This window comes from Oncorhynchus nerka, linkage group LG7 (genome assembly GCF_034236695.1).
Source record: "Oncorhynchus nerka isolate Pitt River linkage group LG7, Oner_Uvic_2.0, whole genome shotgun sequence".
In the NCBI taxonomy this organism is placed as follows: domain Eukaryota; kingdom Metazoa; phylum Chordata; class Actinopteri; order Salmoniformes; family Salmonidae; genus Oncorhynchus; species Oncorhynchus nerka.
In genome coordinates, this window is record NC_088402.1 from 4687801 (window position 1) to 4707785 (window position 19985).

Sequence of the window (19985 nt, forward strand, 5' to 3'; positions counted from 1 at the left end):
ATGTCAGATTCAACTCCCTGAGTCAATACATGTTAGATTCACCTTTGGCAGCTATTACAGCTGTGAGTCTTTCTGGGTCTTTCTGGGTAAGAGCTTTGCAAACCTGGACAATATTTGCACTTTATTATTTTTAAATTCTTCAAGCTCTGTGAAGTTGGTTGTTGATCATTGCTAGACAGACATTTTAAAATCTTGCCATAGATGTTCAAGTCAATTTAAGTCCAAACTGTAACTCAGCTACTCAGGAACATTCAATGTCGTCTTGGTAAGCAACTCCAGTGTAGATTTGTCCTTGTGTTTTAGGTCATTGTCCTGCTGAAAGGTGAATTTGTCTCCCAGTGCCTGTAGGAAAGCAGAATGAACCAGGTTTCCCTCTAGGATTTAGCTCTATTCTGAAAATATGAAGGGTGGTACTCAGTGATATGTTGCCTTGGTTTGGTCCCAAACCATAACGCGTTTGGGACATAAATTTAAGTTGTTTGCCATATTTGTTGTAGTTTTACTGCAGAGGGGATGCATGTTTTGGAATATTTTATATTTATTTATTTATATTACTTCTGTACAGGCTTCCTTCTTTTCACTATGTCATTTAGGTTAGTATTGTGGAGTAACTACAATGTTGTTGATCCATCCTCCATTCTCTCCCTCGGTCGAGTTTCATAGCCATTAAACTCTGTAACTGTTTCAAAGCCTCCATTGGCCTCTTGGTGAAATCCCTGAGCAGTTTCCTTCCTCTCCGGCAACTGAGTTAGGAAGGACTCCTGTATCTTTGAAGTGACTGGGTGTATTGATACACCATCCAAAGTGTAATTAATAACTTCACTTATCTCAAAACAATGATCGGTAGGTGCCATGCTTTGTGAGGCATTGGAAAACCTCCCTGGTCTTTGTGGTTGAATCTGTGTTGGAAATTCACTGCTCGACCGAGGGACCTTACAGATAATTGTACAGTGGATTCGTAAATGATTTCAAACCCCTTAACGTTTTCCTCTTATGGATAGTGAGGTGTCTCAAGTGGCCAATAGCCTTGGGAACGGTCAGAGGAAAACAATTTTTCATTGGGGTTTTGCCTGCTACATAAGTTCTGTTATAGTCACAGACATGATTGAACCAGTTTTAGAAACTTCAGAGTGTTTTCTATCCACACCTACTAATCATATGCATATAATATATTCCTGGCATGAGTAGCAGGAAGTTGACATTGTGTACGCTATTTATTCAAAAAGTGGAAATGCTGCCCCCTATCTCTAAGAAGTTTAACTTTTTCCACATTTTGTTACGTTACAGCCTTATTATAAAATTGATTACATGTTTTTTTCCCCACCATTAATCTTCACACTATAATAACAAAGTAAAAACTGTTTTTCAGAAATGTTTGCATGAGTAATCAGAGCCTTTACTTAGTACTTTGTTGAAGCACCTTTGGCAGTGATTACAGCCTCGAGTCTTCTTGGTATGACGATACAAGCTTGGCACAACTGTATTTGGGGAGTTTCTCCCATTCTTCTCAACAGATTCTCTCAAACTCTGTCAGGTTGGATGGGGAGCGTCGCTGCACAGCTATTTTCAGGTCTCTCCAGAGATGTTTGATAGGGTTCAAGTCCGGGCTCTGGCTGGGGCACTCAAGGACATTGAACCTTGTCCAGAAGCCACTCCTGCATTGTCTTGGCTGTGTGCTTGGGGTGGTTATCCTGTTGGAAGGTGAACCTTTGCCCCCAGTCTGAGGTCCTGAGCACTCTGGAGCGGGTTATCATCACGGATCTCTCTGTACTTTCTCTGTACTTTGTTCCTGCCGCTGAAAAACATCCCCACACCATGATGTTGCCACCACCATGCTTCACTGATGGTGCCAGGTTCCTCCAGACGTGACACTTGGCATTCAGGCCACATAGTTCAATCTTGGTTTCATCAGACCAGAGAATCTTGTCTTGCATGGTCTGAGAGTCCTTTAGGTGCCGTTTGACAAATTCCAAACAGGCCTTTTACTAAGTAATGGCTTCCATCGGTCCACTTTACCACAAAGGCCTGATTGGTGGAGTGCTGCATAGATGTTTGTCCTTCTGGAAGGTTATCCCATCTCCACAGAGGAAATGTGGAGCTTTGTTAGAGTGACCATTTGGTTCTGCCCTTCTCCCCCGATAGCTCAGTTTTGCCAGGTGACCAGCTCTAGGAAGAGTCTTGTTGGTTCCAAACTTCTTTCATTTAAGACTTTTTGAGGCCACTGTGTTCTTGGGGACCTTCAATGCTGTATAAATGTTTTGGTACCCTTCTCCAGATCTGTGCCTCAACACAATCCTGTCTCGGAGCTCTACGGACAATTCCTTCGACCTCATGGCTTGGTTTTTTGCTCTGACATTCACTGTCAACTGTGGGACCTTATACAGACAGGTGTGTGCCTTTCCAAATCATGTCCAATCAATTGAATTTACCACAATTGGACCTGCTTTCATTTAACATCAATTACCCACAAGTTATTAGCTTGAGAGTCCATATATCATTACCCTGACACACTCAAAAATAGGTATTTATGCATGAACACACGCCTGCATATACACTGGTTTAAACACAATAAGCTTGCTTGTTAATCCAGGACCAGGCTTCATCTGTCCCATTGTGCTGGATTTGACTTGCTTCATCTGCCCCACTGTGCTGGATTTGAGGTGCTTCATCTGCCCCTCTGTGCTGGATTTGAGGTGCTTCATCTGCCCCACTGTGCTGGATTTGAGGTGCTTCATCTGCCCCACTGTGCTGGATCTGACTTGCTTCATCTGCCCCACTGTGCTGGATTTGAGGTGCTTCATCTGCCCCATTGTGCTGGATTTGACTTGCTTCATCTGCCCCACTGTGCTGGATCTGACTTGCTTCATCTGCCCCACTGTGCTGGATCTGACTTGCTTCATCTGCCCCACTGTGCTGGATCTAACTTGCTTCATCTGCCCCACTGTGCTTGATCTGACTTGCTTCATCTGCCCCACTGTGCTGGATTTGAGGTGCTTCATCTGCCCCACTGTGCTGGATCTGACTTGCTTCATCTGCCCCACTGTGCTGGATCTAACTTGCTTCATCTGCCCCACTGTGCTGGATCTGACTTGCTTCATCTGCCCCACTGTGCTGGATCTGACTTGCTTCATCTGCCCCACTGTGCTGGATCTGACTTGCTTCATCTGCCCCACTGTGCTGGATCTGACTTGCTTCATCTGCCCCACTGTGCTGGATCTGACTTGCTTCATCTGCCCCACTGTGCTGGATCTGACTTGCTTCATCTGCCCCACTGTGCTGGATTTGACTTGCTTCATCTGCCCCATTGTGCTCGAGTTGACTTGCTTCATCTGCCCCACTGTGCTGGATTTGACTCGCTTCATTTGATCCATGTCTTTTCGTACTGTGCTACATTGTTTTGTCTGGTCTCTTTCAGAGAGTCATGGAGCTAGAAGCAGATACAGTGCATCATGAACTAATATATGTGGACGAGGCAGGTTTCAACCTTGCAGAAAACAAGGGGCCGCGGCAGAAATATCATCGGACACCGTGCCATCGTCAACGTCCCGGGACAACGTGGTGGCAACATAACAATGTGTGGAGCTGTTAGTCAAAACGGCCATCATGCAATCCTAGGCTCATTAAACACTGCACTCATTATCACATTTCTGGACACCCTCCACAACAGACTAATCCCTAATGACCAGGGGCCAGAGCAGCCCAGGTACATTATCATCTGGGACAATGTTAGTTTCCACCGGGATGCTGTGGCCCGTAATTGGTTCACAGGTCACCCACTTTTCATCGACACTCAATATCTCTCCTCCATTCTCGCTGTTCTTGAATCCTATTGAAGAATTCTTCTCTGCATGGCGTTGGAAGGTGTACGATCGCCAGCCCCACCGACGCTTAGCCCATTCCACAGGCAATGGAGGAGGCTGGTGGAGACATGGATCAGGGGTCATTGCCAGGCCTGGATACGGCACTCCTAGGCCATACTTTCCACGCTGCTCAAGACAACATCGAATGTGATGTGGATGAAGCTTTATGGCCAGGACCCACAAAGAAGGCAAATGTTTTTGTTTTCTTCTACTGCACTTTTGTTGTTTGAGGACATTATTGATTGATATTATTGTTGTTAGAACATTTTGTTTTGTTTTGTGGTATTGATAATGTGTTATGTTCGGAAAATACATCCATACTTTCCACATGTGGGTGCCTGTGTGTGTGTGTGTGTTTACCACATGTGGATGCCTGTGTGTACGTGTGTTTACCACATGTGGATGCCTGTGTGTACGTGTGTTTACCACATGTGGATGCCTGTGTGTACGTGTGTTTACCACATGTGGATGCCTGTGTGTACGTGTGTTTACCACATGTGGATGCCTGTGTGTACGTGTGTTTACCACATGTGGATGACTAGACTTTATTGTAAACTGCTTTGCCAGGCAAGCAGAAAAAAGCTAAATCCGCAAGTGTTTTTCATTGATACTATAAGTGGGTAGTTGGTGCTTTCGTGTGCTTATTCAGGCGATGGTTTGTGTGTACTGTACTTATTCAGACGATGGTTGGTGTGTACTGTACTTATTCAGACGATGGTTTGTGTGTACTGTACTTATTCAGACGATGGTTTGTGTGTACTGTACTTATTCAGACGATGGTTTGTGTGTACTGTACTTATTCAGACGATGGTTTGTGTGTACTGTACTTATTCAGACGATGGTTTGTGTGTACTGTACTTATTCAGACGATGGTTTGTGTGTACTGTACTTATTCAGACGATGGTTTGTGTGTACTGTACCGTATTGACACAAAAACAACAATAAATAAAAAGAGTGATGATTTTTGCAATAATTTTTTGCTTTTGCAAGTTATGTCTCATGTTTTGCTGGTTTGGTGTTGTGGTTTAGTGGGGAGAGTTTTGCAACACTAGCCTATAGTTTCAAAGATAGTGCCTAAGAAATCTGAAAAAAAAACTGTAGGAAAGGCAATCGGGAAGTTGATGTCAATTCATCAATCAAGTACAAGGGAGGAGCGAAAACCAGCAGACACTCGGCCCTCCATGGAATGACTTCGACACGAGTACATTACAGGACACACTGAAAACGAATGCTTAGACAAAAGCATCAAAACCTTCACTTTGGTAACCATGACTTCAACAAAGGCACTAAAAGTACAAACACATTTTCCGCTTTGCACTTTTGGTTGCAATTCTGCAACACACCTTGCAAAACACACTACACACTGTTTCTTACATTAGACACTTTGTTCAAGAATGAAACCTCTTGCAATCTTTAAGGAAAACACTTCTATTCAAAACGCAAAACATACCTGAAATTGGCAACACCCCCACACACACCCCCACACACACACACGAAAACACTTATACAGTGAACACCAATTAGTAAGAGCCTTACCACTACAAATAGACCTCAGGTAAGCTCACCTCTTTTGTGAGAACTTTGCAAACGTGGAGGCAGTGAGAGCGAGAGGAAGAGGAAGAGGAAGAGAGAGAGGAGTAGAAGGAGGACGAAGACAACATGAAGATAACATGAACAAAGAAGGGGACCCGGCAATAGACGGAGACATATTTACAACAACATTAGGGCCACTTTGGTGGACCGTGTCATAAATCATGACGATGAGGGAGGCAGAGAGTCCAGCCCAACCTGAGTCTCTACACGGTAGCATCCAGATAACAGACAATTAGACTGGAGAACAGGTATGTCTTCAAATTTCTACACTAGACTGTACCTATGGAACTGTTGCACATCATTCTGCATCACAGTACAATACAAAATGGAGTCCTACAATATTAGGTCTATGCTCCTCAGTGAACAAAAAAGTAGGTATAGTGCTGTGAAGTACATGTAATACAGTTGTGATGTTACTGTGTCCAGTATGACAGTAGAGGATGTAAATAAATGACCTAACCAATGACATCATATTCTTGCATTTTCTACAGAACTGCCAGACGGCCTCCTGAGGAACTGTTCACCCATGAACAGGAACTGGCCGTTGTCAATCTAGTGTTGGCAAACAACACCACCATCCAACTACATCAACTACGAGAACAAATCATCGCAGATCACACAACGTTCCATAATAATCAACCGTGTCAGTACGTCGACACTCTGCCGCCATCTTGCGTCAACACCAACTTACGATGAAGACGCTGTACAACAGGGTTCCATTTGAGAGGAACAGCGTTGGAGTCAAAGACCTTCGCTATGACGACGTGCACAGTAGAGTCCTATTGGTAATACAGTAATGGCAGTAGAGTCCTATTGGTAATACAGTAATGGCAGTAGAGTCCTATTGGTAATACAGTAATGGCAGTAGAGTCCTATTGGTAATACAGTAATGGCAGTAGAGTCCTGTTGGTAATACAGTAATGGCAGTAGAGTCCTATTGGTAATACAGTAATGGCAGTAGAGTCCTGTTGGTAATACAGTAATGGCAGTAGAGTCCTGTTGGTAATACAGTAATGGCAGTAGAGTCCTGTTGGTAGTACAGTAATGGCAGTAGAGTCCTGTTGGTAATACAGTAATGGCAGTAGAGTCCTATTGGTAATACAGTAATGGCAGTAGAGTCCTATTGGTAATACAGTAATGGCAGTAGAGTCCTATTGGTAATACAGTAATGGCAGTAGAGTCCTATTGGTAATACAGTAATGGCAGTAGAGTCCTATTGGTAATACAGTAATGGCAGTAGAGTCCTATTGGTAATACAGTAATGGCAGTAGAGTCCTATTGGTAATACAGTAATGGCAGTAGAGTCCTATTGGTAATACAGTAATGGCAGTAGAGTCCTATTGGTAATACAGTAATGGCAGTAGAGTCCTATTGGTAATACAGTAATGGCAGTAGAGTCCTATTGGTAATACAGTAATGGCAGTAGAGTCCTGTTGGTAATACAGTAATGGCAGTAGAGTCCTGTTGGTAATACAGTAATGGCAGTAGAGTCCTGTTGGTAATACAGTAATGGCAGTAGAGTCCTATTGGTAATACAGTAATGGCAGTAGAGTCCTGTTGGTAATACAGTAATGGCAGTAGAGTCCTGTTGGTAATACAGTAATGGCAGTAGAGTCCTGTTGGTAGGCAGTAGAGTCCTGTTGGTAATACAGTAATGGCAGTAGAGTCCTATTGGTAATACAGTAATGGCAGTAGAGTCCTATTGGTAATACAGTAATGGCAGTAGAGTCCTATTGGTAATACAGTAATGGCAGTAGAGTCCTATTGGTAATACAGTAATGGCAGTAGAGTCCTATTGGTAATACAGTAATGGCAGTAGAGTCCTATTGGTAATACAGTAATGGCAGTAATGGCAGTAGAGTCCTATTGGTAATACAGTAATGGCAGTAGAGTCCTATTGGTAATACAGTAATGGCAGTAGAGTCCTATTGGTAATACAGTAATGGCAGTAGAGTCCTATTGGTAATACAGTAATGGCAGTAGAGTCCTATTGGTAATACAGTAATGGCAGTAGAGTCCTATTGGTAATACAGTAATGGCAGTAGAGTCCTATTGGTAATACAGTAATGGCAGTAGAGTCCTGTTGGTAATACAGTAATGGCAGTAGAGTCATATTGGTAATACAGTAATGGCAGTAGAGTCCTATTGGTAATACAGTAATGGCAGTAGAGTCCTGTTGGTAATACAGTAATGGCAGTAGAGTCCTGTTGGTAATACAGTAATGGCAGTAGAGTCCTGTTGGTAATACAGTAATGGCAGTAGAGTCCTATTGGTAATACAGTAATGGCAGTAGAGTCCTGTTGGTAATACAGTAATGGCAGTAGAGTCCTATTGGTAATACAGTAATGGCAGTAGAGTCCTATTGGTAATACAGTAATGGCAGTAGAGTCCTATTGGTAATACAGTAATGGCAGTAGAGTCCTATTGGTAATAATGGCAGTAGAGTCAATACAGTAATGGCAGTAGAGTCCTGTTGGTAATACAGTAATGGCAGTAGAGTCCTGTTGGTAATACAGTAATGGCAGTAGAGTCCTGTTGGTAATACAGTAATGGCAGTAGAGTCCTATTGGTAATACAGTAATGGCAGTAGAGTCCTATTGGTAATACAGTAATGGCAGTAGAGTCCTGTTGGTAATACAGTAATGGCAGTAGAGTCCTGTTGGTAATACAGTAATGGCAGTAGAGTCCTGTTGGTAATACAGTAATGGCAGTAGAGTCCTGTTGGTAATACAGTAATGGCAGTAGAGTCCTATTGGTAATACAGTAATGGCAGTAGAGTCCTATTGGTAATACAGTAATGGCAGTAGAGTCCTGTTGGTAATACAGTAATGGCAGTAGAGTCCTATTGGTAATACAGTAATGGCAGTAGAGTCCTATTGGTAATACAGTAATGGCAGTAGAGTCCTATTGGTAATACAGTAATGGCAGTAGAGTCCTGTTGGTAATACAGTAATGGCAGTAGAGTCCTGTTGGTAATACAGTAATGGCAGTAGAGTCCTGTTGGTAATACAGTAATGGCAGTAGAGTCCTATTGGTAATACAGTAATGGCAGTAGAGTCCTATTGGTAATACAGTAATGGCAGTAGAGTCCTATTGGTAATACAGTAATGGCAGTAGAGTCCTATTGGTAATACAGTAATGGCAGTAGAGTCCTATTGGTAATACAGTAATGGCAGTAGAGTCCTATTGGTAATACAGTAATGGCAGTAGAGTCCTATTGGTAATACAGTAATGGCAGTAGAGTCCTGTTGGTAATACAGTAATGGCAGTAGAGTCCTATTGGTAATACAGTAATGGCAGTAGAGTCCTATTGGTAATACAGTAATGGCAGTAGAGTCCTATTGGTAATACAGTAATGGCAGTAGAGTCCTATTGGTAATACAGTAATGGCAGTAGAGTCCTATTGGTAATACAGTAATGGCAGTAGAGTCCTATTGGTAATACAGTAATGGCAGTAGAGTCCTGTTGGTAATACAGTAATGGCAGTAGAGTCCTATTGGTAATACAGTAATGGCAGTAGAGTCCTGTAATACAGTAATGGCAGTAGAGTCCTGTTGGTAATACAGTAATGGCAGTAGAGTCCTGTTGGTAATACAGTAATGGCAGTAGAGTCCTATTGGTAATACAGTAATGGCAGTAGAGTCCTATTGGTAATACAGTAATGGCAGTAGAGTCCTGTTGGTAATACAGTAATGGCAGTAGAGTCCTGTTGGTAATACAGTAATGGCAGTAGAGTCCTGTTGGTAATACAGTAATGGCAGTAGAGTCCTATTGGTAATACAGTAATGGCAGTAGAGTCCTAGAGTAATACAGTAATGGCAGTAGAGTCCTATTGGTAATACAGTAATGGCAGTAGAGTCCTGTTGGTAATACAGTAATGGCAGTAGAGTCCTGTTGGTAATACAGTAATGGCAGTAGAGTCCTGTTGGTAATACAGTAATGGCAGTAGAGTCCTATTGGTAATACAGTAATGGTAATACAGTAATGGCAGTAGAGTCCTGTTGGTAATACAGTAATGGCAGTAGAGTCCTATTGGTAATACAGTAATGGCAGTAGAGTCCTATTGGTAATACAGTAATGGCAGTAGAGTCCTGTTGGTAATACAGTAATGGCAGTAGAGTCCTATTGGTAATACAGTAATGGCAGTAGAGTCCTGTTGGTAATACAGTAATGGCAGTAGAGTCCTATTGGTAATACAGTAATGGCAGTAGAGTCCTATTGGTAATACAGTAATGGCAGTAGAGTCCTGTTGGTAATACAGTAATGGCAGTAGAGTCCTATTGGTAATACAGTAATGGCAGTAGAGTCCTATTGGTAATACAGTAATGGCAGTAGAGTCCTATTGGTAATACAGTAATGGCAGTAGAGTCCTGTTGGTAATACAGTAATGGCAGTAGAGTCCTGTTGGTAATACAGTAATGGCAGTAGAGTCCTGTTGGTAATACAGTAATGGCAGTAGAGTCCTATTGGTAATACAGTAATGGCAGTAGAGTCCTATTGGTAATACAGTAATGGCAGTAGAGTCCTATTGGTAATACAGTAATGGCAGTAGAGTCCTGTTGGTAATACAGTAATGGCAGTAGAGTCCTGTTGGTAATACAGTAATGGCAGTAGAGTCCTGTTGGTAATACAGTAATGGCAGTAGAGTCCTATTGGTAATACAGTAATGGCAGTAGAGTCCTATTGGTAATACAGTAATGGCAGTAGAGTCCTATTGGTAATACAGTAATGGCAGTAGAGTCCTGTTGGTAATACAGTAATCCTATTGGTAATACAGTAGAGTCCTGTTGGTAATACAGTAATGGCAGTAGAGTCCTGTTGGTAATACAGTAATGGCAGTAGAGTCCTATTGGTAATACAGTAATGGCAGTAGAGTCCTATTGGTAATACAGTAATGGCAGTAGAGTCCTATTGGTAATACAGTAATGGCAGTAGAGTCCTATTGGTAATACAGTAATGGCAGTAGAGTCCTATTGGTAATACAGTAATGGCAGTAGAGTCCTGTTGGTAATACAGTAATGGCAGTAGAGTCCTGTTGGTAATACAGTAATGGCAGTAGAGTCCTATTGGTAATACAGTAATGGCAGTAGAGTCCTGTTGGTAATACAGTAATGGCAGTAGAGTCCTGTTGGTAATACAGTAATGGCAGTAGAGTCCTATTGGTAATACAGTAATGGCAGTAGAGTCCTATTGGTAATACAGTAATGGCAGTAGAGTCCTGTTGGTAATACAGTAATGGCAGTAGAGTCCTATTGGTAATACAGTAATGGCAGTAGAGTCCTATTGGTAATACAGTAATGGCAGTAGAGTCCTATTGGTAATACAGTAATGGCAGTAGTCCTGTTGTCAGTAATGGCTAGAGTCCTGTTGGTAATACAGTAATGGCAGTAGAGTCCTGTTGGTAATACAGTAATGGCAGTAGAGTCCTGTTGGTAATACAGTAATGGCAGTAGAGTCCTGTTGGTAATACAGTAATGGCAGTAGAGTCCTGTTGGTAATACAGTAATGGCAGTAGAGTCCTGTTGGTAATACAGTAATGGCAGTAGAGTCCTGTTGGCAGTAATGGCAGTAGAGTCCTGTTGGTAATACAGTAATGGCAGTAGAGTCCTGTTGGTAATACAGTAATGGCAGTAGAGTCCTATTGGTAATACAGTAATGGCAGTAGAGTCCTGTTGGTAATACAGTAATGGCAGTAGAGTCCTGTTGGTAATACAGTAATGGCAGTAGAGTCCTGTTGGTAATACAGTAATGGCAGTAGAGTCCTATTGGTAATACAGTAATGGCAGTAGAGTCCTATTGGTAATACAGTAATGGCAGTAGAGTCCTGTTGGTAATACAGTAATGGCAGTAGAGTCCTATTGGTAATACAGTAATGGCAGTAGAGTCCTATTGGTAATACAGTAATGGCAGTAGAGTCCTGTTGGTAATACAGTAATGGCAGTAGAGTCCTATTGGTAATACAGTAATGGCAGTAGAGTCCTATTGGTAATACAGTAATGGCAGTAGAGTCCTGTTGGTAATACAGTAATGGCAGTTCCTATTGGTAATACAGTAATGGCAGTAGAGTCCTGTTGGTAATACAGTAATGGCAGTAGAGTCCTATTGGTAATACAGTAATGGCAGTAGAGTCCTATTGGTAATACAGTAATGGCAGTAGAGTCCTATTGGTAATACAGTAATGGCAGTAGAGTCCTGTTGGTAATACAGTAATGGCAGTAGAGTCCTGTTGGTAATACAGTAATGGCAGTAGAGTCCTATTGGTAATACAGTAATGGCAGTAGAGTCCTATTGGTAATACAGTAATGGCAGTAGAGTCCTGTTGGTAATACAGTAATGGCAGTAGAGTCCTGTTGGTAATACAGTAATGGCAGTAGAGTCCTGTTGGTAATACAGTAATGGCAGTAGAGTCCTGTTGGTAATACAGTAATGGCAGTAGAGTCCTATTGGTAATACAGTAATGGCAGTAGAGTCCTGTTGGTAATACAGTAATGGCAGTAGAGTCCTGTTGGTAATACAGTAATGGCAGTAGAGTCCTGTTGGTAATACAGTAATGGCAGTAGAGTCCTGTTGGTAATACAGTAATGGCAGTAGAGTCCTGTTGGTAATACAGTAATGGCAGTAGAGTCCTGTTGGTAATACAGTAATGGCAGTAGAGTCCTATTGGTAATACAGTAATGGCAGTAGAGTCCTGTTGGTAATACAGTAATGGCAGTAGAGTCCTATTGGTAATACAGTAATGGCAGTAGAGTCCTATTGGTAATACAGTAATGGCAGTAGAGTCCTGTTGGTAATACAGTAATGGCAGTAGAGTCCTATTGGTAATACAGTAATGGCAGTAGAGTCCTATTGGTAATACAGTAATGGCAGTAGAGTCCTATTGGTAATACAGTAATGGCAGTAGAGTCCTGTTGGTAATACAGTAATGGCAGTAGAGTCCTATTGGTAATACAGTAATGGCAGTAGAGTCCTATTGGTAATACAGTAATGGCAGTAGAGTCCTGTTGGTAATACAGTAATGGCAGTAGAGTCCTATTGGTAATACAGTAATGGCAGTAGAGTCCTATTGGTAATACAGTAATGGCAGTAGAGTCCTATTGGTAATACAGTAATGGCAGTAGAGTCCTATTGGTAATACAGTAATGGCAGTAGAGTCCTATTGGTAATACAGTAATGGCAGTAGAGTCCTATTGGTAATACAGTAATGGCAGTAGAGTCCTATTGGTAATACAGTAATGGCAGTAGAGTCCTATTGGTTGTAATGGCAGTAGAGTCCTAATACAGTAATGGCAGTAGAGTCCTATTGGTAATACAGTAATGGCAGTAGAGTCCTGTTGGTAATACAGTAATGGCAGTAGAGTCCTGTTGGTAATACAGTAATGGCAGTAGAGTCCTATTGGTAATACAGTAATGGCAGTAGAGTCCTATTGGTAATACAGTAATGGCAGTAGAGTCCTAGTAATGGCAGTAGAGTCCTATTGGTAATACAGTAATGGCAGTAGAGTCCTGTTGGTAATACAGTAATGGCAGTAGAGTCCTGTTGGTAATACAGTAATGGCAGTAGAGTCCTGTTGGTAATACAGTAATGGCAGTAGAGTCCTATTGGTAATACAGTAATGGCAGTACAGTCCTATTGGTAATACAGTAATGGCAGTAGAGTCCTATTGGTAATACAGTAATGGCAGTAGAGTCCTATTGGTAATACAGTAATGGCAGTAGAGTCCTGTTGGTAATACAGTAATGGCAGTAGAGTCCTGTTGGTAATACAGTAATGGCAGTAGAGTCCTGTTGGTAATACAGTAATGGCAGTAGAGTCCTATTGGTAATACAGTAATGGCAGTAGAGTCCTATTGGTAATACAGTAATGGCAGTAGAGTCCTATTGGTAATACAGTAATGGCAGTAGAGTCCTGTTGGTAATACAGTAATGGCAGTAGAGTCCTGTTGGTAATACAGTAATGGCAGTAGAGTCCTATTGGTAATACAGTAATGGCAGTAGAGTCCTATTGGTAATACAGTAATGGCAGTAGAGTCCTATTGGTAATACAGTAATGGCAGTAGAGTCCTGTTGGTAATACAGTAATGGCAGTAGAGTCCTGTTGGTAGTGAAGTGCCAAGAGGGGACCTTACAGAGATGGTAGCCTCGCTTCAGGAAACTATGCAGTTTTATTTTTTCATTTTTATGTTTTATTATTGTTAGCCCAGAAAATCTCAAGCGTAAATACAGTAGGGAAGAACTACTTGGGCGGCAGGTAGCAGGTGGCCTAGTGGAAGCCTAGTGGTTAGAGCGTTGGGACAGTAACCGAAAGGTTGCTAGATCGTATCCCCGAGCTGACAAGGGGAAAATATGTCATTCTGCCCCTGAACAAGGCAGCTAACCCACTGTTCCTAGGCCGTCATTGTAAATAAGAATCTGTTCTTACCTGACTTGCCTGGTTAAATAAAAACATCGAAATCAAATAAAAGTGAATTCATCTTACGACCAGGGATTCGTCTTTCCCGAAGTGGATCCTTTGTTCGGAAACTCCACCCTGGATCTTATCCCAGAGGCCGACCCAAAACAACGCGGTCTCCGCAGACCGAGCAGCCTACTGGTCAGACTTAGAAGGTGAGCACACCATCCACTGCTTCTGTACATATTACTCTCCAATGTCCTATCTTTAGACCACAAGGTGGATGAATTAGGGCACGAGTTGCCTTCCAGAGAGACATCAGAGATTGTTCTCTGTTTCACGGAAACATGGCTCACTCGGGATATGGTGTCAGAGTCGGTACAGCCACCTGGTTTCTTCATGCATCATGCCGACAGAAAATAAAGATCTCCCTGGTAAGAAGAGGGGTGGGGGTGTATGCCTTATGATTAACAACTCATGGTGTAATCATAACAACATACAGGAACTGAAGTCCTTTTGTTCACCTGACCTACAATTTCTTACAATCAAATGCGGACCGCATTATCTACAAAGAGAATTCTCCGCAATTATAGTCACAGCTGTGTATTTTAACAAAGCTAAACTGAGAACAATTGAGAACTTCCTAAATTATGTTAACATATTGAATGCACGACACGAGCTGGTAGTATTCTGGATCGTTGCTACTCTAACTTCTGCGATTTTATACAAAGCCCTCCCCCGCCACGCCTTCGGCAAATCTGACCATTACTCCATTTTGTTGCTCCCAGCCTATAGACATAAACTAAAACAGGAAACACAATTGCTCAGGTCTATCCAACTCTGGTCTGACCAAGTGTTCCCCACTTCAAGATTGCTCCGGTCAAGTGGACTGGGAAATGTTTCCGGGTAGCCTCAGACAACAACATTGATGTATACACTGACTCAGTGAGCGAGTTTATTAGCAAGTTTATAAGCAAGTGCATCGGTGATGTTGTACCCACTGTGACTATTAAAACCTTTCCTAACCAGAAACTGTGGATTGATGGCAGCATTCGCGTAAAACTGAATACCGCTATTAATCATAGCAAGGCGACTGGAAACATGACCGAATACAAACAGCGTAGCTACTCCCTCCACAAGGCAGTCAAACAAGCAAAGCGTCAGTATAGAGACAAAGTAGAATCTCAATTCAACAGCTCAAACACGTGATGCATATGGCAGGGTCTACAGCCAATCACGGATTACAAAAAGAAAACTAGCCTTGTTGCAGACATCGTCTTGCTCCCAGACAATTAAACTACTTCTTTTCTCACTTTGAGGACAATACAGTGCCACTGACACGGCCCGCTACCAAAACCTGTGGGCTCTCCTTCACTATGGCAAACATGAGTAAAACATTTAAACGTGTTAACCCTCGCAAAGCTGCCGGCCCAGACGGCATCCCCAGCCACGTCCTCAGAGCATGCGCAGACCAGCTGGCTGGTGTGTTTACGGACCTTTTCAATCAATCCCTATCCCAGTCTGCTGTTCCCACATGCTTCAAGATGGCCACCATTGGTCCTGATCCTCAACGCTGGGGCCTCACAAGGGTGCGTTCTCAGCTCTCTCCTGTACTCCCTGTTCACCCATGACTTCTTGGACATACACGCCTCAAACTCACCAAGTTTGCAGACGACACTACTTGATTACCAACAACGACGAGACGGCCTACAGGGAGGAGTTGAGGACCCTCGGAGTGTGGTGTCAAGAGAATAACCTCACACTCAATGTCAACAAAACAAAGGAGATGATCGTGGCCTTCAGGAAACATCAGAGGGAGCACCCCCCTATCCACATCGACAGAACAGAAGTGGAGAAGGGGGAAAGTTTTAATTCCTCTGCGTACACATCACAAACAAACTGAAATGGTTCACCCACACAGCCTCTTTACTGTATATAGCTTCGCTACTGTATATAGCCTCTCTACTGTATATAGCCTCACTACTGTATATAGCCTCACTACTGTATATAGCCTCACTACTGTATATAGCCTCACTACTGTATATAGCCTTTCTTTTCTCTCCAAAACCCTTGAACGTGCCGTCCTTGGCCAGCTCTCCCGCTATCTCTCTCAGAATGACCTTCTTGATCCAAATCAGTCAGGTTTCAAGACTAGTCATTCAACTGAGACTGCTCTTCTCTGTATCACGGAGGCGCTCCGCACTGCTAAAGCTAACTCTCTCTCCTCTGCTCTCATCCTTCTAGACCTACCGGCTGCCTTCGATACTGTGAACCATCAGATCCTCCTCTCCACCCTCTCCGAGTTGGGCATCTCCGGCGCGGCCCACGCTTGGATTGCGTCCTACCTGACAGGTCGCTCCTACCAGGTGGCGTGGCGAGAATCCGTCTCCTCACCACGTGCTCTCACAACTGGTGTCCCCCAGGGCTCTGTTCTAGGCCCTCTCCTATTCTCGCTATACACCAAGTCACTTGGCTCTGTCATAACCTCACATGGTCTCTCCTATCATTGCTATGCAGACGACACACAATTAATCTTCTCCTTTCCCCCTTCTGATGACCAGGTGGCGAATCGCATCTCTGCATGTCTGGCAGACATATCAGTGTGGATGACGGATCACCACCTCAAGCTGAACCTCGGCAAGACGGAGCTGCTCTTCCTCCCGGGAAGGACTGCCCGTTCCATGATCTCGCCATCACGGTTGACAACTCCACTGTGTCCTCCTCCCAGAGCGCTAAGAACCTTGGCGTGATCCTGGACAACACCCTGTCGTTCTCAACTAACATCAAGGCGGTGGCCCGTTCCTGTAGGTTCATGCTCTACAACATCCGCAGAGTACGACCCTGCCTCACACAGGAAGCGGCGCAGGTCCTAATCCAGGCACTTGTCATCTCCCGTCTGGATTACTGCAACTCGCTGTTGGCTAGGCTCCCTGCCTGTGCCATTAAACCCTACAACTCATCCAGAACGCCGCAGCCCGTCTGGTGTTCAACCTTCCCAAGTTCTCTCACGTCACCCCGCTCCTCCGCTCTCTCCACTGGCTTCCAGTTGAAGCTCGCATCCGCTACAAGACCATGGTGCTTGCCTACGGAGCTGTGAGGGGAACGGCACCTCAGTACCTCCAGGCTCTGATCAGGCCCTACACCCAAACAAGGGCACTGCGTTCATCCACCTCTGGCCTGCTCGCCTCCCTACCAGTGAGGAAGTACAGTTCCTGCTCAGCCCAGTCAAAACTGTTCGCTGCTCTGGCCCCCCAATGGTGGAACAAACTCCCTCACGACGCCAGGACAGCGGAGTCAATCACCACCTTCCGGAGACACCTGAAACCCCACCTCTTTAAGGAATACCTAGGATAGGATAAAGTAATCCTTCTCACCCCCCTTAAAAGATTTAGATGCACTATTGTAAAGTGGCTGCTCCACTGGATCTCATAAGGTGAATGCACCAATTTGTAAGTCGCTCTGGATAAGAGCGTCTGCTAAATGACTTAAATGTAAATGTATAGCCTGTCTTTTTAATGTTCTTTTATTTCTTTACCTACCTATTGTTCACCTAATACCATTTAAACACTGGTTAGAGTCTGTAAGTAAACATTCCACTGTAATTATTTTTCTTTCAGTGAGTTTACAGTAACATATTCTACTGTAATTATTTTTGTTTCAGTCAGTTTACAGTAACATATTCTACTGTAATTCTAACCACTAGGTTACCTGCCGCCCACCGAAGCCTCTATGAGAAAATGTTGAAGGGAACCCTATTCCCTATGGGCCCTGGTCAAAACTACTACACTGTGTAGGGAATAGGATTCTATTTGGGGCATAACCAGACAGCTTCAACCTGCCTTGTCTCTCCCTCTGTGTTAAAATGTGTGTGTGTGTGTGCGTGTGCGCGCGCGCGTGTGTGTGTGTGTGCGTGCGTGCGTGCGTGCGCGTGTGCGCATGTGTGTGTGTGTGTGTGTGTGTGCGTAATGAGTTTGTTGAGTGCAAAGTGCTGGCGATGTTAGCAAAACGCTACAGAGATTTCCCCACAGGCTTTTTACTTTTTTACAAATGTTCCATCCCGAGAGTAAATCCCTTTTCTCCCGGGAAACCCGGAATTTCCCGCCAAAATCAGAAATGGTATTCAAAATAATTAGTAAGCAAATAAATATCTGGATTTGATCAGCATGAAAATACAACCTGATGCTTCCTGAGCCTGATGAGCCCTACATTAAAGACATTTAATGAGCACTACATTAGAGAAATGTAATGAGCCCTACATTAAAGACATTTAATGAGCCCAAGCCTTACTGATTGTGACGTTATCCAATACATATGCAGGACATGTGATATCATGCGTTATCAAAAACATAATGTATATTACGATATAGTCTACTGCACATTACACACAACAGAAGAACAGAAGATAGCAGAACCATAGAAGAACCATAATGAAGCAGGGAGAAAACATGTGATTCTGGTGCAGTGAGTGTGAACTGTATGTGAACTGTATTACATTACTGTATTGTATTATACTGTATTATAAGGACTGGAATTACACACATCGTTCAAACCATGATAAAGCTGGGAGAGAACATGTGTTTCTGGTTCAGCACATGATGCCTACAAAGTTACAAGTATAGGCTAGTATAGGATAGTATAGGCTAGAATGGGATAGTATAGGCTCGTATGGGCTTGTATGGGCTAGTATGGGCTAGTATGAGCTAGTATGGGCTAGTATGGGCTAGTATAGGCAAGTATAGGTTAGTATGGGCTGGTATAGGCTAGTATAGGCTAGTCTGGGCTAGTATGGGCTAGTATGGGCTAGTATAGGCTAGTCTGGGCTAGTATGGGCTAGTATGGGCTAGTATAGGCTAGTATAGGCTAGTATGGGCTAGTATAGGCTAGTATGGGCTAGTATGGGCTAGTATAGGCTAGTATGGGTTAGTATGGGCTAGTATGGGCTAGTATTGGCTAGTATAGGATAGTATAGGCTGGTATGGGCTGGTATGGGCTAGTATGGGCTAGTATGGGCTAGTATAGGCAAGTATGGGCTAGTATGGGCTGGTATAGGCTAGTATAGGCTAGTCTGGGCTAGTATGGGCTAGTATGGGCTAGTATGGGCTAGTATAGGCTAGTATGGGCTAGTATGGGCTAGTATAGGCTAGTATGGGCTAGTATGGGTAGCCTAGTGGTTAGAGCATTGGACTAGTAACCAAAAGGTTGCAAGTTCAAATCTCCGAGCTGACAAGGTGCAAAATCTGTCGTTCTGTCCCTGAACAGGCAGTTAACCCACTGTTCCTAGGCCGTCATTGAAAATAAGAATTTGTTCTAAACTGACTTGCCTAGTAAAATAAAGGTAAAATTAAAAAACTGTTCCTCCTCTCCTCCCCCTCTTCTCCCTCTGTTCCTCCTCTCCTGCCCCTCTTCTCCCTCTGTCCCTCTTCTCCCTCTGTTCCTCCTCTCCTCTCCCTCTGTTCCTCCTCTCCTGCCCCTCTTCTCCCTCTGTTCCTCCTCTCCCTCTGTTCCTCCTCTTCTCCCTCTCCCTCTGTTCCTCCTCTCCTGCCCCTCTTCTCCCTCTGTTCCTCCTGCCCCTCCTCTCCCTCTGTTCCTCCTCTCCTGCCCCTCTTCTCCCTCTCTGTTCCTCCTCTCTCCTCCCCCTCCCCTCTCCCTCTGTTCCTCCTCTCCTCCCCTCTCTCCCACTGTTCCTCCTCTTCTCCTCTGTTCCTCCTCTCCTCCCACTGTTCCTCCTCTCTCCTCCCCTCTTCTCCCTCTGTTCCTCCTCTCCTGCCCCCTCTTCTCCCTCTGTCCCTCTTCTCCCTCTGTTCCTCCCCTCCTCTCCCTCTGTTCCTCCTCTCCTGCCCCTCTTCTCCATCTCTGTTCCTCCTCTCCTCTGTTCCTCCTCTTCTCCCTCTCCCCTCTGTTCCTCCTCTCCTGCCCCTCTTCTCCCCTCTGTTCCTCCTGCCCCCTCCTCCCCTCTGTTCCTCCTCTCCTGCCCCTCTTCTCCCTCTGTTCCTCCCTCTCCCCCCCTCTCCCTCTGTTCCTCCTCTTCCTCCCCTCTTCTCCCACTGTTCCTCCTCTTCTCCCTCTGTTCCTCCCCTCTCTCCCACTGTTCCTCCTCTTCTCCCTCTTCTCCCTCTGTTCCTCCTCTCCTGTCCCTCTTCTCC

General features: G+C 44.0%; 1 protein-coding gene across 1 annotated transcript in view; it reads right to left on the reverse strand.

Annotated features, from left to right (window-relative positions):
• csmd2 (CUB and Sushi multiple domains 2) overlaps positions 1-19985 on the reverse strand; it is a 726975-nt gene that overhangs the window by 324388 nt on the left and 382602 nt on the right. Inside the window, exon 7 of the mRNA XM_065020074.1 lies at positions 2632-3408. Coding sequence (XP_064876146.1) covers positions 2632-3408 — 777 coding nt within the window. The remainder of the gene's footprint in view (positions 1-2631; positions 3409-19985) is intronic.